Below are 20,381 nucleotides of genomic sequence, written 5' to 3'. Positions count from 1 at the left end.
AAGGGGTAGGGGGCACAGAGGGCCAGGTGCCATCAGTTTGTGCATCACCTCTTTAATTTTTTTGCTGTTTGAAATAAATACAGCTCCCCCTCCCCCCCCCGGCCCACAGCCCCAAGGATCCAGCTTCCCCCACCAGCTCATGCCTTAGCCGTCCCCTTGCCCTGGGCTCGCTGATACTCCTGCTGCAGCCGGGCCAGCACCTCCCGCTGCTGTTCCGCCTTCTTCTCAGACTCCTGCATCTGCAGCTCATAGCGCTTGCTGTGGGGGGGAAGGGGAGAGTGAGATGGGCCTAGAACCCTCCCCCCAGCCCTGAAAACAAGAGAGGCCCCTGAGCTCAGGCCCCTGTCTGCCTGTGACCCCTAGAGGGGAAAGGCCCATTCCCCACCCCATGAGCCAGCCAGGGCCCCTTCCTGGGAGTGGAGCGAAGCCAGTGACCCCAAAAGGGGAAGGGCCCATTCCTCATCCTGTGAGCCAGCCAGTGTCCTTGCGGGGCAGGGAGCCAGCCCACCACACAGGAAACCCCCCTTCCTCACACACATACATCTCTCCAGTGATATAGTCCAGCCGCTTGCTGACAGTGGCTTTAGCCTCATCCATGTCCTGTTTCACCAACACGGGGCCAATCAGCTTGTAGACAGTGTTGGTCACATCCAGCAGCCCCAGCTCCTGTGGGGGAGCAGAACAAGGGGAGGTGAGGGGCGGGGAAGGGAGGGAGAGTACAGAGTGGGGGAGCAGGGCGCACTCACCTCCTTGACAATGTTGTTCTCAGTCAACTGTGCTTCCAGTTTCTGCCGTGCCGCCATGGACTTGCTGAGATCTGAGGGGCACACACAGAGGGACCCCATGAGCTCCAGGGCTGCAGCCCCATAGGGACACCAGAGACCTCTGCCCACATCACAGCCCCCAAGAAATCAACCTGCTATCTCTTATATTGCAGCACTGATGAATAACCCCCAGGGGTCTGCAGGAGAAGGAGACCCAGCTTCCCTCTGCCCGCAGTGGGGCTCTGCAGGCCAGTGGCTGGGGGTCTCTGGGCCAGTGCTCAGGGTACAGGCAGAAGGGTCAGGTGGCAGGGGAGCTCTCCCCACTGGGATCAGAGCCCTCAGCCTGTCAAGCCAGCTCCTTCCCCAGCCTGTGTATTCGCATTAGGAGTAACTGGGGGAAAGAGGGTAGAAGGGGGGCTCAGGGATGTGAGGGGTGGGAACGTGGAGGGTGCAATGAAAGGCCCCAGTGGGGGGGAGGAAATCTGAGGAACAGGAGGCAGTTTGTTTGTCCAGGGGGATCGGGGGGAGCAGGGACCCCGGGAGGAGGTCAATGGGCTGCAGGAACCCCAGAGGGTGGAAAGGGGGGGGAGGTGGACTGTGGAAGGGGGCAGGACGCTGGGTAAGAGGAGGTGCAGCAGATCGAGGGGGGTGGCAGAAGGATTATGGCCTAGGTTAGGCAGGTTAGGAGGCAGGGTGCAGGGAGGTTGGGCCATGGAGAAGGGTGATGGGGAGGCGGTGCAGGGATGGATTATAGGGCGCAGCAGGCTACGGGGTACAGGCAAGTTATTGGGCATGGGGCGGGGTGCAGGGTCCCCAGAGGCAGGGGATGCGGGAGTATGGGGCACGGGTGGGTTAGGGGAAGGCAGTGGGGCAGGGCCCAAGATGGCAGTGGGTTATGGACAGGAATTAGTGGGGAGGTGATGGGGGAAGGGGATGCCTGGGGTTATGGGGCGGTAGGGGAGGCCTGGGGGGACAGGAAGGGGCCGGGGCGGGTTATGGGGCGGCGGGGGGGTGATGGGGGGAGGGACCGGGGCGGGTTATGGGGCGGCGGGGGGGGGCGGCAGGGGGAGGGGCCGGTACCTTTCTGCAGCTGCTGGTATTTCTCCAGCTCGCCCTGCAGCTTCTTCTGGATCAGGTCCGCCATGAGGGTCCGGTCGGGTCCGGTCCGGTCCGGTCCGCCTGCGGGGGGAGGGGGGTTAGAGCGGGGGGGGCATACGGTCCCTCCCGAGCGCCCCCCACCCGACCAGCACCTACCGCTCCCCGCTGCTCCGGCGCTGAGCCCCGCCCCGCAACGTGCGTGCGACCTCTCGGCCCGGCTTCCGGTACAGCCCACTTCCGCCGGGGGCCGCGGTGCACCATGGGATTTGTAGTCCGGCCTCTGAGTCCCTCCGCTTCCTCCCCTGCGGGATCAGGACCAATTCGGGGTCGCAGGTCCCGGCCCTCCTGGGTTGGGGAAAGGGCAGACGGGACAGAGAGACTCGCCTTCCACTTCCGCCCGCTTCCAAGATGGCCGCCGGCTGGGGGCCTTGAAGGGCAGCTCACTTCCGCCTCTTTCCAAGATGGTCGCGAGCTCGTGCGAGAAGCAGATTAAGCCACTTCCGCCTTTTTCCAATATGGCGGCATCGCTAGCCGGGGAGAATGCGCCTATTTCCGCCCTGTTCCAAGATGGCGGCCACCTGTGCCTGAAATGGGAAGGAAGCTACTTCCGCTCCGTTCAAAGATGGCGGCGCCTGGGTCAGGTCGGGAAGTTAGTAACCTGCCTGGGCCCATGTAATTAAAGCCTGAAGCCCTCCAGGCCCAGAGCAGGAGCACGGGAGACATGAGATTCACATGTTACCCACACGGCATTAGTGACATGACACCCGGGGTCCCAGCGCGTCTCCAACACGGCATTAATGACATCACACCCGGCATCACAGGTCGTCACCGACATGGCGTTAGTGACATCACACCCGGTGTCCCAGCGCGTTGCCGACACGGCACAAATGACATCACACCCGGGATCATAGGTCGTCACCAACATGGCGTTAATGATGTCATATCTTGTGCAGTACCGTGGGGCTAATTAATATTATCCCAGCTACGTCCTGGGATGAGGCGGTTAATCCCCTGGGGGCTATATGCTTCCCCCCCTACTCCCTGATTCTGGGGGGTCCCTGAATCCTGTCTCCAGACCCCAGCAAGCACAGCCCCTGGTCGGTCCCAGACATGAGCTCTTGTTTGGTCTGTCCAGCACCGCCCAGGGGGATGGTTCAAATCACAGGCCATGTTTGGGCATTTTCTAGGGGACCAGCAGGTGCAGCCGCCGTATCCTACCTGCCCCACCCCAGCCTGCCAAGTGAGCAGAGCTGCCAAGCCCTGCCCTGGGGCCTCAGAGGCAGGGGATGGGGGAGTATGGGGCACAGGTGGGTTAGGGGAAGGCAGTGGGGCAGGGCCTGGGGAGCAGGAGAGCCCCACAGGGAGGTGCTGAGTGACAGGCCACGGACAGGCGCGACACTCGAGTGAGAGGCCACAGGTACCCCCTCCCACGCCCCCCCATGCCTCTGCACCTCCCCCACTGCACCCCTCTCTGCCCTGCCCCTCCGGCAGTGGCCTCTATTTGGTCACTTGAACTGTGGGATTCCTCGGTGCCGGGAGTGCTCCCACAGGTGGGGGGGGCAGAGGGCCCTTGCGGGTTTTCTCCTTCCTCACACACATCAAGCAGGGATGGTGCTGGTCCTGCTCCCTGGGCTGCCCCACCCCTGGGGTCACTGGCAGCGCTGCTCTCATGGTGAGGGGCTGGGTGGGGGGGCACCTGGCCATGTCCTGGGAGCTGGGGGGCGCTCAATGTGCTGAGCCTGCCGGATATGCTGGGAAGCAGCTACTTTGGGGCCCCCAAATTTCACGCTCCATGCAGGGGGCAGGCACCCTAGACAGCCAGCCTCCTGCCTCTTACACATTCCCGGGGAGGGGCAAGCAAGGGCTGGCCTGGGCCAGAGGCACAGCCTTTGCCTTGCAGTTTAAGTCCCGTGTTCCTGGGACGCGGGCTCCTCCCAGGGCCATGTCCCCAGCGGGACGGCGTGCACGAGTCAGCCGCGACTAACACCGTGCTGAGCCATACGTGTAGCGAAAACAAGGGCGCGGCTGCCAGCAAAGATCCCCGTGAGCGTGAGGAAGGCTAGTGGAGACAGGTGGTTACACATAAAATCAACACGCGCTTTCTAGAGGCGACAGGTCACAACCAGGTCAGTGCTGCCTTGGGCCCCGACCTGCTCGAGCCCGGCCCCTCTTGCCGAGCCCAGGTTAGCCGCCTGTCCGAGGAGGTCTGTCTCGGCAGCGTTTTCAGCGAAGGTTGGCTGAGCGCCTGTCTTCATGCATGCAGCCGCAGCGTCTGTGTGCGGGGTGCAGGGTGTCTTTACCTCCCGACGTACCCCCACAGGTAATGGTCTGTGCACACAGCCAGCATCCCCCCCACCCCCTCCGGGGCTTGTGTTTTCCTGGTGACTGTGTGTGTAACGGGGAGTCCCGCCAGCGAGCGAGGCCAGCTCTTGTCAGACAGGAAACCTGGTTTTGCCCATGGCGGGCGCCTCCTACGTGCATTCAGAGGTGGGTTTCACGGGACACACGCCCAGCTCCTCGCACGGGGGCTGTACACACCTCTCACAAGCTACCCTGACCCGTGTGACCCCCAGCGCTCACTGGAGGCCTCGCCTGGAAACACCAGACCCAGGCGCTGTCTCTCTACCGGCTTCCGGGTCAGCGCCACACAGAGCAACGGGGGGGGGGAACTGGGGGGGGTACCGGGGGGGTTGATGGGAGAACTGGGGGGGGGAGACGGGGTGATGGGAGAACGGGGGGGGGCTGGAGGGTGGGTACGGGGGGACATGCCAGTGGGGGAAGGGAGAACTGGGGGGGAGGGGGCTGGCGGGTGGGTGCTGGGGGGGAGATGCGGGGGGGGGGGAGGGAGAACTGGGGAGCGGGCAGCGGCGGCTGCAGCGGCGGCGGGGGAACATGCCGGGGGGCGCTAGAGGGTGGGTACGGGGGGGGACATGCCGGGGACGGGGGAAGGGAGATGCCGCGGGGGGAGGGGTCTGGCGGGCGAGCAGCAGCGGGGGCGGGGATGGGAGAACTGGGCCGGGGGGCTGAAGGGTGGGTACGGGGGGGGGGAACATGCCGGGGGGGGGGAGGGAGAACTGGGGAGCGGGCAGCAGCGGCTGCAGCGGCGGCGGGGGAACATGCCGGGGGGCGCTGGAGGGTGGGTACGGGGGGGACATGCCGGGGGGAAGGGGTCTGGCGGGCGAGCAGGCGGGGGGGGGAGGCGCACGGACGCCGCACGGAGCGGGGCGGGGCCGGGAGGTGAGTGCGGCTCCCCGGGCCCCCCCCCTCGCTCCCTCCTCCTGCCCCCCCGCATCCCCCCAGTTCCTGCCCCCTCGCGCCTCCCCCGCCGCGGCCCCCTGGGGCCCTGCCCCCTTCCCCTCCGCTTCCCCCCAGTTCCTGCCCCCTTCCCCGTCCCCCTCTGGCCCCTGACCCCTTTCTGCTGCTTACCCCCCTCCCCCCTTCGCCTTTTCCTTTCGCCTGCCCCCTCTTCCCACAGCCCCTGCTACACCCCTTTTCCTTTCGTGTCCCCCCGGCTCCTGCCCCCTTCCCCCCCCTCCCTGGGTCCCTGCCCCCCTTCCCCTCCCTCGCCGCGTCCCCCCGGCTCCTGCCCCCTTCCCCGTCCCCCTCTGGCCCCTGACCCCTTTCTGCTGCTTACCCCCCTCCCCCCGATCCACTGTGCTCCCAGCCCCTCCCCACGAAGTGCCTCTGTCTGGCCTTCTCCCTCCATCCACTGCCCCTGCCTCCCCGGAACAAGGGGGGTGGCTGTGGGCAGGGTAGTGGGGGGCTCATACTGGGGGGCTGCAGGGGCACTAGGGGGTGTTCTGTGTGTGATCCCCCATCTCTCTCTCTCTCTTGCAGGCAACCTCCATCACCTGCTGACCCGGCCTCACCCCGTATGGCCCCCCGGCTCTGCCCCCACCGCTGCCCCCCTGCCTGGCTGCGGCGGGGGCTGCTGACAGGGCTGGGGGGACTGGCGCTTGTGAGCCTCGTGCTCGGGGGCACAGGGGAGGAGCTGCTATCGTGGTCACTGGCCCCCTTCCTGGGAGGCAGGGGGGGTTTCCTGCACGCAGACCCCCCCTTGCCTGGCCCCGACTCCTTCCTGCTGCCCAACGTGGACGCCTGCAGGCCCCGGGCCCCCTTCCTGCTGGTGCTGGTGGCCAGCGCGCCGGGACACACGGCCCAGCGCCAGGCGGTGCGTGCCAGCTGGGGGGGCGCCCGCTGGGCCGGGGGGTACCCGGTGCGGACGCTCTTCGCCCTGGGGGCACCGGGCTCGGGCGAGGAGCAGGCCCAGCTGGAGGAGGAGTCCCAACGCCACGGAGACCTGGTCCAGGGCCGCTTTGCCGACACCTACGCCAACCTGACCCTCAAGACCATGATGCTGCTGGGCTGGGCGGCCGCCCACTGCCCCAGCGCCGCCTTTGTGGTGAAAGTCGATGACGACGTCTTCCTCAACCTGCCTGCCCTGGCCCGCCACCTGGGGGCGCTGCCCAGCCCTCGCCAGCTCTACCTGGGCCGGGTCCACTGGCGGGTGCAGCCCAACCGCGACCCCAGCAACCGGCACCACGTCCCGGCCTCCGCCTACCCGGCTCGGGCCTTCCCCCCCTACTGCAGCGGCACGGCCTACGTGCTGTCCAGCGACGCTGCCCTGTGGGTGCTGGGGGCCGCCCCCCACGTGCCTCCCGTGCCCCTGGAGGACGTCTACGTGGGGCTGTGCGCTCGCTGGGCTGGCTTGGCCCCCACCCACACAGCCCGCATGGCTGGATCCACCCACTACCCCATGGACCCCTGCTGCTATGGGGAGGTGCTGTACAGTGTGCACCAGGTGGGCCCTCAGGCGCTGGAGGCAGCCTGGGCTATGGCGGGGGGAGAAGGGGGATCCTGTACCCCACTGCATAGGGGGCTGGGGGTGCTGAGGTGCAAGGTGCTAGCTCTGCTGGAGGGTCTGTGAGGGGCGGGGGGGCTGGGAGCCAGGACTCCTGGGTTCTATCCTCAGCTCTGGGAGGGGAGTGGGTTCTAGTCCAGTGGTTCTCAATCAGAGGCACGTGTACCCTTGGGGTACGCCAAGGTCTTCCAGGGGGTGCATTGACGCAGCTAGAGATTTGCCTAATTTTACAACAGGCTACACAACAAGCACTAGTCCAGTCAGTACAAACTAAAATTTCATACAGACAATGACTTCTTTATACTGCTCGATGTACTATACACTGAAATGCAAACACAAGATTTATATTCCAATCAATTTCTGTTATAATTGTATGGTGAAAATGGAAAAGTAGCAATTTGTCAGTAATAGTGGCTGACACAATTTTTATGGCTGAGCTAGTAAGCAAGTCGATTTTAAGTTAAGTGAAACTTGGGGGTACGCAAGGCAAATCACACTCCTAAAAGGGGTACAGTAGTCTGGAAAGGTTGAGAGCCAGGGCCCTAAGTGGGGCAGGGGTGCGCTGGGAGCCAGGACTCCTGGGTTCTAACGCCAGCTCTTAGTGCAGTGATGCTCAGTGGGTGGCCTGGGGCCAAATGTGACCCGGCAGCTCACCTTAAAAAAATGTTTGTAACTAAATTTATTATCAGCTGTGTGCTGCCTATGGCTTCCTTCGTAAGTAACGTCCTGGAGCTTAGGTTCTCCAATAGCGTCGGCTACGAATGAGTTGGGACGCCGCCTGTTTTATCATTGGTGATGTAAATGGAGCCGGAAACGAATGCGAGTGGGGGAGTAAACGTCGCAAAGTCGACAGCGAAAACCAAGCTTTTAACCCAAGCTGCACAGTGGATTTTCTCTTTGTTATGCTGTCGCATTTAAATGCAAAGCCTTGGTGTTTCCTCTACCAAACCACTGGATCTGTCTGTAAGGTCGCCTCGGGGAGGCGCCACTTTGACTCAAAGCACAGTCACTTCCGCGCGGCCTGGCCTCCTCATGGTGCTGCAAAATGTGACAAAATTGAAAACATGAAGTCTTCGTGTCACACCTGAAATGTTCTCACGAGATCAGCAACTGTACAGGGGAAAGCAACAGCTGCCTCTCGTTGGAGAATGTGGGCACTAGCTAAAAGGAAAAGGCTTTTCCTGGATGCTGAGCTCGTGAAGGAGCGCACATTGGAAATGCTGGAGGAGCTCTTTGCCAGGGATAAAAACAAAGTTGACATTGTGACCCGTGTGACGCAGGTTCCCCTGTCCGATTCCATGGCAGTGCAAAGAGTGGCTGATATTTGTAATTTATGTGGATTGTCTGTCAACACTGCTTTCTGATTTAAAAACGCCAAACACACATCTCCTGCAGTGGACGAATCATTTAAGTTACACTCCCCAGCTAGTGCTGTTTGTTAGATTTTATGATGGTGAAATTTTCAAGGTAGAATTTTTATGCTTAATACTATTAGAAACCTACCCCACAGGAAGGAACCATCCTCTGTCGCCCATTCCCAGCTTCTGGCAAACAGGGGACACCAATCCCGCATCTGCTCAACTTCTAGCTTGCAACATTGTTTTTATAAAACTGTTTTACGAGACATTTCAGCCAAATTCAGTGACCTGTTGCAGCATGATATTCGCTGGTTAAGCAGTGGGATTCATGATACAGGTGTTGTGCGCTTCAAAAAGAAATAATAGAATTCCTTTCAAACCACAAAAACAACAAGGCTTGCAAGGTCCTGGAATTTATGAATTATGTCACAAGTAGCTTTTCTGTGCGATATTACTGGTCACTTGAATTCCTTCAGCTTGCAGTTCCACGGTCATGCAAGCAGTGTCAGGGATCTGTTTGAAAAAGTGTGTGCCTTTCAGAGGAATCTTGAAAATTTTCAGGCAGACTTTGCAGGAAAGCTGTTGCACTTTCCCACATTACGTGGTGTTGTTACAGATGAAACCTCGATGAAAACGCTGCACGAATTCCTGAACAATCTGATCAAAAATTATAAAATGGGATTTGAGAACTTTAAAATTCCCAAGGATTTGATTTGATTTGTTTTCTCTGCTGATGGCCCTTGCCCTTCTGAAGCAAAGAACACTCTTGATTCAATCAATGAAGGGGCCTTTCTATTAGAAATTGTAAGGCTCAAGAGCTCAGATGTCTTGAAGGCAAAATCCAGAGAAGCGGGACATTGCAAGTTCTGGACTCAGTCTGCTGATCAGTTTCAGAATAGCCAGCATCTGGCTTTTAACCGTGTTCGGACCAATGTACCTCTACGAAGCTGGGTTTTCTGCCATGAATGCTATAAAAACCCAGTATCGCCATCACTTGAGAGACGAGCATTTTCATGCGTGCATGGCCTTAGCCAGACCACCTACAACCCACTCATCACGTTTGGTGCTGTCACCTCTCCCACTAGCGAGTGCCACAAACACAGGTAATAATGTTGAGTTATAAACTGTGTTAGAAGAGAGAATCACTAATACTTTCCTTGCCTCTCGTTGGAGGGGCTTTATTTATTGGCAGCTGAAGTGTTTTTTGTCAGACATCTGTACCAATGGGCTGCCTTGTGTCATAACATTCTCAGATTGGCCCGTGGGTAGCTCTCATTGAATATCACTGAGCTAGTGGGTTAGAATTTGGTCGGGGGGGAACCAGAACTCCTAGCGCGTTGGGACAGTCAGGGTCAGTCTGTGTAGGGCACAGCCCAACAGGGGCCCTGATCTCGCTCATGGGTCTGTGCCACGCCTAGTGAGGGCTGTCAAGCTTTACCTGTAAGGGGTTAAGAAGCTCAAATAACCTGGTTGGCACCTGACCAGAAGGACCAATAAGGAAAGCAGATACTTTCAAATGTGTGTGTGTGTGTGGGGGGTGTTGTTTGTGCTCTTTTTTTGTTCCCTCTCTGGACGGAGAGAGAAGCCAAGCAGGGACAACATCTCCTGAAAATATATCTGGAATAATCCATCTAAAAATTACAGAAATTGTAAGTGAGCTAAGGAACTGCATTAGGTTATCTTTTGTTTTAGCTTGTGAATTTTCCCTATGCTAAGAGGTAGTTTTATTTCTGTTTTTGTAACTAAAGCTGAGTCCAGAAGGGAGTCCTCTGTGTTTTAAATCTTTTTATTACCCTGTAAAGTTACCTTCCATCCTGATTTTGCAGGTGTGATTCTTTTACTTTTTTCTTTATAATAAAAATCCTTCTTTTAAGAACCTGATTGATTTTAGTGCCCTAAAGATAAAGGGTTTGGGCTGTGCTCACACTGCAAACCAGTTGGTTGGTAGATTATTCTCAAGCCTCCCCAGGAAAAGGGGTGAAGGGGTTTGGGGGAATATTTTTGGGGAATAGGGACTCCAAGTGACCCTTTCCTGAATTTTTGTGTAAATCACGTGGTTGCGGCAGCGATACCATCCAAGGACGAGGGAAGGAATTTGGGGCTTGGGGAAGTTTTTAACCTAAGATGGTAGAATATAAGATTAGGGGGTCTTTCAGGTGAGTCCCCACCTCTGTACCCCCGAGTTCAGAGTGGGGAGGAAACCCTGACAAGGGCCCTGTGCTGCACCCAGCTCTGGAGAAGCACTCGCACATAGACTGGATGGGATGGGATGTGGTGGTGGGCACAGACTCTGTAATTAGTGTGTGGGCGGGAACAGGAACCCCCCTTTCCCTCAAGGAGCTGGTACCTGCTCATTGGGGTCCCTGGCAGCGGGTGGGGATGGCAGGCTGGGCAAGCCCTGACAGGTCTAACGCCTGCCAGTCCTCAGCACCAGAGAAACGTCTCAGCCCTTTGGAACCCGTGCTCAGTTTGTGCCCTCAGCACCAGCCCGTTGTACAGACCCACCCGAGCCCGCACTCGGCTCCCAGCCACGGTCCCCGCTCCGCCCAATGCATGCCCCCCACCTCGAGTAACCCCCTCCCCTCCCCCAAACACTCCCCGCTGTACAGAACCACCCGAGCCCCCCGGGTCTGCACTCGGCTCCCAGCCACGGTCCCCGCTCCGCCCAACGCATGCCCCCCACCTCGAGTAACCCCCTCCCCTCCCCCAAACACTCCCCGCTGTACAGAACCACCCGAGCCCCCCGGGTCTGCACTCGGCTCCCAGCCACGGTCCCCACTCCCCTCGAGTAACCCCCTCCTCCTCTCTGCCCCAAACCAGAGCCAGGCTAGACAAAGCCAACGACAACTTTAATACAAAAATATCAGGGTGACAGTGCAGGGTGAGTGGGGGACCCCACCCTGCTCCCACCCCCACAGCCCTTACCCCGGAGGGGATGGGTAACGCTCGTGACCCCTTTCGCCCCCATGGGGGGCAATCCTCTCCCCCCAACCCCCACGAGGTTATTTCCTGAATCGATCCAGAGCCGACCTCTGAGCCCGGGGTGCCGCCTTCAGCTCTCGCTCCACCTCCTGCTGCTGCTCCAGGCTCTTCCGGATCTTGGTCTGGGGGGAGGGGGAGCGGGGGTGAGCCAGGGACACCCCAGTAAATGGCCCAATTGGGGGGGGCACGACCCAATGCGGGGGCGACCCTAGGAACCAACCCCCCCCACCCCACCCCCCAATTCACAGCGTAATGGAGCCCTGGGGTATGGGGGAGATGCCCCCTGATGTCACTGGCCCAGTTGGAGAGGGGAGTTGTGGTGGGGGGCGGGGCACCCGGGAAGTCCCTGTTTGAGACAGGAAGTGGAGAGCTGGCTTTTGGGGGTGGGGAGCAAAGTCTGATGGGTAAGGACTGGCCCAAGGGCGGATGGGACAGACAGGTGGACAGTAAGGACAGACGTACCCGTTGCTCCTCATTCGCCACCTTCTTTTTACGCCGCAGGAGGTTCCCGGCTGAGCTGCGCCCCTTCAGCTTCCGGCGTGGCTGGAACGCCGGCTTGACCTGGGGGTCGAAGCCCTGGGGGGCAGGGGAGGGAGGGAGAGAGAGTCAGTCCTTCTGTATCCCACAATGCACCATAGTGCCCCTCTGCTCTCCCCCCACCAGCTCCTGACATGCCACAGCGACTGCGGGCACTGCCTGGTCCCCACTGTGCCACCCCCCTCACTCTCCCCGCCACTTCCCACAATGCACCACGGCGCCCCCGCGAGACAGCCACGGCACTGCCCGGTCCCCACAACCCGCAATGCCCCCCCGTGTCTCCCCACCACTTCCCACAATGCACCACGGCGCCCCCGCGAGACAGCCACGGCACTGCCCGGTCCCCACAACCCTCAATGCCCCCCCGTGTCTCCCCGCCACTTCCCACAATGCACCACGGCGCCCCCGCGAGACAGCCACGGCACTGCCCGGTCCCCACAACCCTCAATGCCCCCCCGTGTCTCCCCACCACTTCCCACAATGCACCACGGCGCCCCCGCGAGACAGCCACGGCACTGCCCGGTCCCCACAACCCGCAATGCCGCCCCGTGTCTCCCCACCACTTCCCACAATGCACCACGGCGCCCCCGCGAGACAGCCACGGCACTGCCCGGTCCCCACAACCCGCAATGCCCCACCGTGTCTCCCCACCACTTCCCACAATGCACCACGGCGCCCCCGCGAGACAGCCACAGCATTGCCCGGTCCCCACAACCCACAATGCCCCCCCGTGTCTCCCCGCCACTTCCCACAATGCACCATGGCGCCCCCCAAGTCGCTCACCAGCCGCGCCACTCGCTCCTGGTGCTTCTGCTCCATGGTGATGGCATCTACCTGGCCCAGCTGCCTCGGGTCCAGCGTGATCAGCTCTGACGGGATCTGCCGGGGGCCAAGCTGTCAGGGGCGGCCCGGACCACCCAGGCTCCCCCCCCTCCCATGACACCACCCCTCCTGGCGGTGCCCCCGCAGGCACCCCAGCTACCCACCCCGGTGTCCCCACAAGGGTTGCCCGTGAACCCCTCCCCCCAGCCCCAGAGGTCCCTCCCTTAGCATCTTGGACCCAGAGATCCAGCTGACCCCCAGCTGGGGCTGCACGGTGGGGGGACGGGGCTGGGCACTGTGTGGTGGTGGTGGGGCGACGTTACCTTCTCCAGCAGGGCTTTGACCTCCCACTCCTGCCGCTGCTTCTGGCTCCGGAACGGGTTGTTCTCCAGGGCGTCGAAATTCGCCTGTCCAGCACCTGGGATGCGGGCGGGGGGGGGGGGGGGGGGGGGGGGGGGGGGGGGAGAGACAGGAGGTTAGTGGGGGGGGGGTGGGCAACAACCCATCCCCCCTCTACCATGGACACAGCCACACAGCTGTACCAGGCCCCCACAGGCTGTAGCGGGGGGCACATGACAGGCAGGTCAGCTACTGGGCACTGTGGACATGGGGGGTGGGGAGGTTATGAGGACATAGTGGGGGACCATACCTGGCACCAGGAGGCTGGTGATGCCGCTGCCATGCCCTACGCCCAGCACGTCCTCGAAGGGGCAGAAGCGCAGGCCGTGGGCCGCCCGGGGCAGCGTGTGCGACAGGTAGGGCTTGCGAGGCAGGTGCATGGGCACGTCCCGGTACACCTGGGGTGGGAGAGGCAGACATGGGGGATTAGCGCCTGCAGCAGGGCCTGGCTCATAGGGGCTGTCAGAGCATAGGGCAGTCAGAGCTCCCCCTCGGGTGGGGGACAGACAGGGCCCAGGCTCATCAGAACAGGGGCCAATGCCAGGTGCCCAGAGGGAATGAACAGAACAAGAAATCAAGAGATCCATCCCCTGTCGCCCATTCCCAGCTTCTGGCAAACAGAGGCCAGGGACACCACCCCTGCCCATCTGGGCTAATAGCCACTGATAGACCTGTCCTCCATTAATTTATCTAGTTCTTTTTTGAACCCTGTTATAGTCTTGGCCTTCACAACATCCTCTGGCAAGGAGTTCCACAGGTTGATTGTGCGATCCGTGAAAAAATACTTAAACCTGCTGCCTATTAATTTAATTTGGTGACCCCTAGTTCTTGTGTTATGAGAAGGAGCAAATCGTTACCTAATTTTTCCACACCCGTCATGATTTTATAGACCTTAATCATATCTCCCCTTAGTCGTCTCTTTTCCAAGCTGAAAAGTCCCAGTCTTAGTAACCTCTCCTCATACAGCAGCCTTTCCATCCCCCTCATCATTTTTGTTGCTCTTTTCTGAACCTTTCCCAATTCGAATAGATCTTTTTTTAAAATGGGGCGACCACATCCGCACGCAGTGTTCAAGGTGTGGGCGAACCATGGATTTATAGAGAGGTGATATGACCTTTTCTGTCCTATTATCTGTCCCTTTCCGAATGATTCATAATATTCTGTTTGTTTTTTTGGCTGCCGCTGCACATTGTGGACAGTTCTTTGGAAACATCCACTCAATGACCCCAAGATCTCTTTCTTGAGTGGTAACAGCTAATTTAGACCCCATCATTTTGTAGGTATAGCTGGGATGAGGTTTTCCAGCGTACATTACTTTGCATTTATCAACACTGAATTTCATCTGCCATTTTGTTGTCCAGTAACCCAGTTTTATGAGACCCCTTTGTAACTCTACACAGTCTGCTTTGGACTTAGCTATCTTGAGTAATTTTGTATCATCTGCAAATTTCACCACCTCCTTGTTTACTCCTTTTCCCAGATCATTTATGACTATGTTGAATAGGACTGGGCCCAGTACAGACCCCTGGGGGACACCACTATTTACCTCTCTCCAAAGCAGATCGGGGGGTGGGGGTGGGGGTGGGAAGGGGATTTGAGCAATACCCAGTCTGTGGGAGAAGGATGCAGGGCGGATGGGGCCCTGCTGAGCCCAGCGAGAGAGAGGGGGACAGCCCGGAGTATAAGGGCCCCTCCTTTACCTGCACCACGGCCCCACAGCTACCCCCAGCAGCCCCCGCTGGCTGAAGGCCAGGTGCCAGTATGTGGGGGGAGGAATAGGGGGGTGTCTGTGTGTGCAGGGCCGGGGGGGATCGTTACCTGGACCACATCCCCGCAGGCGGCCCCCAGCAGCCCCCGCTGGCTGAAGGCCAGGTGCCCGGCGCCCATGGGCAGCACCAGGGAGTGCAGGGGCTGATATGTCCGGAGGTCGTAGACGCGCAGCTTCCGGTCCAGCCCCGATGTCGCCATGTACCTAGGGGGAGGTGGGGGGAGACCCAGAGCATGATCCCCCGCCACCGCACAGTGTCACCCCAGCCCCGACATCGCCATGTACCTGTGACATGCCATGTCACAGCGTGACCCCCACCCCCGCCATATCCCACCCAAGGAAGGTTGGGGGGAGACCCACACCATGACCCAGCCCCAAGCCTCCATCCCCTCCCCCCATATTCCACCTCTGCCCTGATGACACCATGTAGCTGGGGGGAAGTGGGGGGAGACCCCCCCCAGCTCCCCTCCTTCCCCCACATGCACCCCTGCAGCCCCTTTTCCCTGTTCACCCCACTCGGGCCCCTTCCCCACCATGGCAGGACTGCCGCCCCCGAGTCACTCACGTTCCGGAGCTGTCGACGGCCACGGCCCGGACCCCCCCTTGGTGGCACAGCATCCGCACCAGGGGCTCCTTGACATTGGGGCTCCACAGGGTCACCGTGCCTGCGGGGGGAGGGCCCACAGAGCACGAGGAGTTAACGAGGGGTCACCCCCCACCGGGCACAAGGGGTTAGCGAGTGGTGGAAGGGATGGACAGGGCCAGGTTCACCGCTTGAGGGTGGGGGGGCTAAGGGGCCGTCATAGCAATGGGTCTGACTAACCAGGCCAGGCTGAGGGGGCAGGAAGGAGATGAGGCCAGCGGTCCCCAGGCCAGAGTGGGGCCACGCTGAAGAGCTTGATGGAACGTCGCTGTCTGAACCGGTGCCTGCCCCAGTGATGGGCTGTGCCCTGCCGGGGGGGGCAGGGCAGGGATGACACACAGGGTGTGAGGGCCCTGGGAGAAACACTCCTAGCAGTGTGGGGCAGGGGACATTGGCGCTGTGGGGGGGAGCTCCAGTTATGGGGTACAGGTGCTGGCAGGGGATGTCTCATCATTGCTGTGCCCCAGGTGGACGAGGGCGGTGGGGTAGCAATGGGGCGGGGTTGGGGGCAGAGTTGGGGGGTAGCGGTGAGGTCGGGTCGGGCGTAGCAGTGGGTTGGGGCGGGGTTGGGGGAAGAGATCGGGGGTAGCAGTGGGGCTGGGGGGTAGCAGTGGGGCGGTCTCACCGTTGCTGTGCCCCAGGTGGATGATGGCGTTGGCCGGGTTCTGCCCCATCACGCCCAGGCGTCCCCCCCGGGTGCAGATGGCAGCGACCTCCTTCCCCACCGAGATGTCCAGGTACTGCAGGAACCCCGTCTCGCTCTGCACGGGGGGGAGGGGGGGTCAGTGGGGCACCAGCCCCCCAAACCCTGGCGCCCAAGCCCACCCCCCGCTTTACAGCATTGGCCAGCAGGAGCCCTGGTGTGCAGGCCCCCCTCTTTCACTGTGGTGGGCAGCGGGAACCCCGGCCACCGGCCCGCCCCACAGCGGCCCCCCGCCCCAGCACTCACCGCGGTGGCCAGCAGGAAGTGGTAGGGCAGGAACTCCATGCGTAGGACCCCATTGAAGCGCTTCAGGCAGTTCAGCTCCACGCCCTGGTTGTCGTAGACGTAGAGCCAGCGCCGCTGGGCCACCGCGAACATCGTCTCCGTGTGCAGCCACCTGAAACGGGGGGCATGAGACGGGGGGTGGGGGGGGCCACGACGTGTCCCGCTGCACGGCTCAGCCCGTGAGCAACCTGCAAACTCCGTCTGTGCAACACGCCTCCTCGTGCAACTCTCCCAGCCTCCCCGGCCGTGGGCGGGCACGGATGTGCCCATTCACCTTCCCGATGGACGCCCACCCGTGCGATGGGCATGCCCTGCTGATGCACCGTTACACCTGCCGGGAGCAGCGGATGCAGCCCCGCCCCCCCGGGCTCCCCTGTGCCGCACGCCGCGCCCGGGTGTCACCCCCCCCCAGTCGCACACTCACGTGACGTCAGTGACCGTCTCCATGACATTGATCTCACACAGCAGTGACTTGGTTTGCCAGTCCAGGGCTGCCACATGGCCCCGCCGGCCCCCCAGCAGCAGATGCCTGCGTGGGGAGATGGGAGGGGTGAGGGGAGCACACACACAATCCAGTCTCCGTATGTCTCCTGACCTGCCCCTCTGGGACCCCCAGAGCAGGTCAGGGGAGGCCTGCGGGGTCAGGGGTCCCTGACGCAGGCCCTCCCTGACACAGGAGAGCCCAGTTGGGCCCTGCCTCTCCAACGCCTCCCCGGAAGATATGTTACCTAGGTACAGCCAACCCCAACACCTTCCCCACTGATTCCCACCTGCCCCACAGGTTCCGCTCCCTCCTACTCTCCCCCACATGCTCCTCCCTGCCCCCCCCCTCACCTGCCAGGTCGGGTATAATCCATCCTGTAGGGGCCAAACTGGTTCAGTCTCAGCTCAAAGTGCTATGGGGGAGAGACCTGGTTAGACACAGCACAGGGACCCCCAACCCCGGTGACCCTGCCCCCACGCCACTGAGACGCTGCCCCGGGATCCCCCCGGCAACCCCCCCCACGCCACTGAGACGCTGCCCCGGGATCCCCCCTGCAATACTGCCCAGTGACCCCGCCTTCCTAGGGGCAGCCCCTCCCCCTGCCATTCCTCCCACCCCACGACACCCCCAAACCCGGCGCATGGGGGTGTCTCTGACCTTAGTGGCGCTGACAATGTCCGCGGCCTCGGCGATGTCAGCCTGGGCGATGGTGCAGGTGTCCTCGCCGGGGTCCCCCTCCAGGAAGCTGCAGGGGGGACGGGGGTGAGAGTCAGGAACGGACCCAGCACTGGTGGGGGAGGGGAGCCGGCTGGGAGCCGGGGCGTGTGTGTGGGGGAAGGGGGGTCACCCATCCCATCCGGGGCGGGGAGAACCAGCAGGCAGCCCCGGCTCAAGTGGCAGCACCGGACGGGGGCCCGAAGGGAGGAGACGATGGGGGCACTGGGGCAGCTGCCCCAGCTTGGGGGGCCGGGGGGGGGGGGGGGGGAACGACTCACCCTGGCTCCTCGGGCAGCAGCAGCTCCATGCGCGCAGCCTGTTGTGTTGCCAGCTCCACCTTCTGCTCCAGCGAGGCCAGATGGTCCCGGAGCCGCCGGCTGGATGCCCCTGCCTGGGGGGGTGGATGGACGGACAGACAGACAGACGGGGTGAGAGCCGCACGTGGCCCTGTCCCTCCCGCCCCCCACCATTGGGGGGGTCAGTAACCATGGGGGGACCCCCTCAGGGACGACCTTGCCTGGCAACCCCCAGGCACCCAGCTGCCCCCCAGTTTCCACCACGCCCCTCAACTCACCAGCTGCGATTTCTGGCCCCGCTGGAATTTCTTCACCTTGTGGAGGGGGAGGGGGGCGGCGCCGGGGAACGGGTCCCTCTTCTAGGGAGAGAGGGACACACAGACAGATGGGGGTGGGAGGGGCCTGCTACAGGCCCCCTTCTCCCCCTAGAGGTACTTCCCTTTGCCATGCAACCCCCCGGCCCTCCTCCCCCTGACCTCAGCTGCCCCTCCTCCCCCCATGGCCAGCCCCCCAGGATTCTCAGCCTTACCCCAGAGATCCGGCCTGCAGCCCCTGACGCCGGCAGCCCCTTCCTGGCCTCCAGGCTCCCCTTTGCCCCAGCCCGCAGCCTGGTCTTCTCATTGCGACGCCTCTTGGCCCTGAGGGGGGCGGCTTCAGGGGTGTCCGGCTGGGAGGCCCCTTCCCAATAGCGCTGCAGCTTCTTCGTCAACTTCTTCTTCGGGGAGGGGGGGGGAAGTGGGGGGGAGGGAGGGAGAAAGGGGTGATGAATCGTGGGGAAGAATCAGTTACGCCCAGCTCGGGAGGTGGGGAGACTGGCAAGAGGATGAGACATGGGGAGTTAGTTCCCCTAGCTAGGAGGGTGGGGGGCACAGAGGACAGGGACTAAAACTGCCCCCCAACTTGTGCAGAGATACCTGCCCCACAGGGCAGAATAGCTGGCCACTCCCACTGGCCTGATGGGGAGTGCCCCCCACCCCGCCGGGCAGAACCACCAGCCACAACACATAGTCGGGGGGAGGGGGTCTGCCCCCAACAGGGAAAGACTTAGTCCCCTGCTGGGATAGGGTGGCAAGTGCCCCGCGGGGCGAGGCTGCCCCTGCTGCAGCCCCTGCAAGAGGGCCAGCCCTGCCCCCCAGAGCACTCCGCGCACAAGCAGGGACGCCCCACGGATACAGCCAGCCCCTGCCCCGTGTCTCCCGGTTACTAGAGGAGCCCGAGAGACCCCGCCGCCCCACAGACATGGGGGCAATAAACTCCCCCCCCAAAACCCCTGTAATTGGGAGTTCGGCCCCTGCATGCACCCGACTCGTGTTAGTGACCTGCCCCCTCCCTGCTTATGACATGGGGTAACCACCCCCCCGGGGAATCCCTGCCCCACTCCTCGGCACTCACCTTGCCCGCCCCGGCTGGCCCCCCCTGCATCCCGCTCCCTGCCACCACCTCCATCCTGAGCGCCTGCAACCACGTGCAGCCTCCAGCTGCGGGCCAGGTTCTTCCGGTCGTGGCCGCCGCACCCAATCACGGAGCGAGGCGACTGAGCCCACGGCCAATCAGCGCGGCGACAACCTGCCCGGTAGTGAAGCCGTGCAGCTGACATTATGGGCGAGGGCAACTCGCCAGCTACGGAGACGCGGCGGCCATCTTGGGTGAGGGCACAGGCCTGGACCATCCCATACAGACCTACCGGCGGGAGAAGGCCACTGCATTCGCCACAGCCCACGTGGTAGGCTGAACTCACCAGCTCCACGCTATTGGGCACAGAGATGCAGCCACCTCTGGGGAGGGGCAGGGGGTTTCACAGAGTCCAAGGCCAAAAGGGCAGCGACCAGCCCCACCATAACCCCCAGCACTGAATTAATTTGAGAGAAGCAGCGAATCCTCATTTAAAACCCAACCATGTCCAAGAATCCACCCCCACCCGCTTGTGGAAATTGGTTTAATTACTCTCAGCATTAAAAATTGATGCCTTATTTCCCATGTGAGCTCATGTAACTCCAGCACCAGCCCAAGGATCCTACTGTCAGACATTTGCTTGGCAAGCAGATACCTACAGCCGGTCACCCACAGCCCCACAGATTGACCTCCCGGTGCCTAGCAGGAGACATTTCCATTCCTCTTTGTTTTCAAGGCTCTTCGCTGACTCCTCCAGCTTATCGACAGCCTGCTGGAAGTGCAGGTGGCAGAACAGGACCCCGCTTCCAGTAGCAGGCAGGCCAGGGCCCTGCCAGAGGGAAAATCACCCCCATGCACAACTCCCGTTTCTGCATCTCCGCATCCCATTGGTGAGGTGCAGCTGTCCGAGGTGGGGCAGGGGGCTGTTTACGCAGGGATCCCGCAGGAGGGCACAGCCGCAGGTGGGGCAAGGTGCAGGGTCTGAAGCACTGTGCACAGGCTATGAAGAGGCATCCTGTACCCCACTGCCAATTGTCAGTAGTGCAGGATGCAGCAAGGAACCCCGCACTCCTGCCCCAACACCCCTGGGGCTGCACGGACCACCCTTACCCAGTTCATGGGTGGGAGGGCCCCCCCGAGACCCAGTCCCACACCAACCCCCTCCAGCGCCACCCTACGGAATCACCCCTGTGCCCAGGTTTACTCCTCCCCATTGCCCTTCCACTAAGGCGATGACCACCCCCTAATCTCTCCCCACTGGGGGCCACTCCC

The 20,381-nt window shown here is 61.7% G+C and overlaps 3 protein-coding genes across 10 annotated transcripts; 1 reads left to right on the top strand and 2 right to left on the bottom strand.

Annotated features, from left to right (window-relative positions):
• Positions 1-36: 36 nt before the first annotated feature.
• Positions 37-2,197, bottom strand: PFDN6 (prefoldin subunit 6). 2 transcript variants are annotated; one of them, XM_075119669.1, is made up of 5 exons: positions 2,018-2,197; positions 1,845-1,937; positions 747-817; positions 542-666; positions 37-258 (listed from the first exon to the last, which is right to left on the bottom strand). In XM_075119669.1, exons 1-5 carry the CDS (start codon positions 2,121-2,123, stop codon positions 138-140), a joined length of 516 nt encoding a protein of 171 aa, XP_074975770.1. In that variant the 5' UTR covers positions 2,124-2,197; the 3' UTR covers positions 37-137. The 2 variants fall into 2 exon arrangements, with proteins under 2 accessions (XP_074975770.1, XP_048673765.2); XM_048817808.2 differs by having other exon boundaries at positions 1,845-1,943; positions 2,019-2,163.
• Positions 2,198-3,780: 1,583 nt separating this feature from the next.
• On the top strand, positions 3,781-9,957 carry B3GALT4 (beta-1,3-galactosyltransferase 4). Of its 7 annotated transcripts, none has more exons than XM_075119667.1 (2): positions 3,781-3,988; positions 5,700-9,957. In XM_075119667.1, the coding sequence occupies exon 2, from the start codon at positions 5,737-5,739 to the stop codon at positions 6,787-6,789; it is 1,053 nt and encodes a 350-aa protein (XP_074975768.1). In that variant the 5' UTR covers positions 3,781-3,988; positions 5,700-5,736; the 3' UTR covers positions 6,790-9,957. The 7 variants fall into 7 exon arrangements, with proteins under 7 accessions (XP_074975768.1, XP_048674065.2, XP_074975767.1 ...); XM_048818108.2 differs by lacking the exon at positions 3,781-3,988 and adding an exon at positions 4,171-4,349; XM_075119666.1 differs by lacking the exon at positions 3,781-3,988 and adding an exon at positions 4,391-4,498.
• Positions 9,958-10,909: 952 nt separating this feature from the next.
• On the bottom strand, positions 10,910-19,401 carry WDR46 (WD repeat domain 46). The gene is given in 17 exon segments (XM_048818239.2): positions 10,910-11,185; positions 11,526-11,639; positions 12,384-12,479; positions 12,746-12,840; positions 13,072-13,219; positions 14,640-14,793; positions 15,155-15,254; positions 15,858-15,993; positions 16,182-16,332; positions 16,645-16,749; positions 17,055-17,116; positions 17,362-17,449; positions 17,700-17,812; positions 17,996-18,076; positions 18,247-18,432; positions 19,110-19,175; positions 19,177-19,401. Coding segments are annotated over 17 exon segments (2,007 nt in total). The 5' UTR covers positions 19,387-19,401; the 3' UTR covers positions 10,910-11,083.
• Between the last annotated feature and the right edge of the window lie 980 nt (positions 19,402-20,381).

The sequence above is a fragment of the Caretta caretta genome, chromosome 14 (assembly GCF_965140235.1).
Source record: "Caretta caretta isolate rCarCar2 chromosome 14, rCarCar1.hap1, whole genome shotgun sequence".
In the NCBI taxonomy this organism is placed as follows: domain Eukaryota; kingdom Metazoa; phylum Chordata; order Testudines; family Cheloniidae; genus Caretta; species Caretta caretta.
The sequence above is the reverse complement of the archived record's forward strand: the minus strand, read 5'-3'. Positions and strand labels throughout refer to the sequence as shown.

What these genes read in the sequence shown, in the direction of transcription:
- B3GALT4 (XM_048818108.2), top strand. Translation starts at nt 4,186, where the DNA reads ATGGTCTGTGCACACAGCCAGCATCCCCCCCACCCCCTCCGGGGCTTG. An exon ending in CCTCCTACGTGCATTCAGAG is followed by an intron (nt 4,350 to 5,699) that starts GTGGGTTTCACG and finishes TCTCTCTTGCAG; the next exon opens with GCAACCTCCATCACCTGCTG.
- PFDN6 (XM_075119669.1), bottom strand. Translation starts at nt 2,123, where the DNA reads ATGGTGCACCGCGGCCCCCGGCGGAAGTGGGCTGTACCGGAAGCCGGG. An exon ending in GCCGGAGCAGCGGGGAGCGG is followed by an intron (nt 1,938 to 2,017) that starts TAGGTGCTGGTC and finishes CCGCAGGCGGAC; the next exon opens with CGGACCGGACCGGACCCGAC. An exon ending in ATACCAGCAGCTGCAGAAAG is followed by an intron (nt 818 to 1,844) that starts GTACCGGCCCCT and finishes TGTGCCCCTCAG; the next exon opens with ATCTCAGCAAGTCCATGGCG.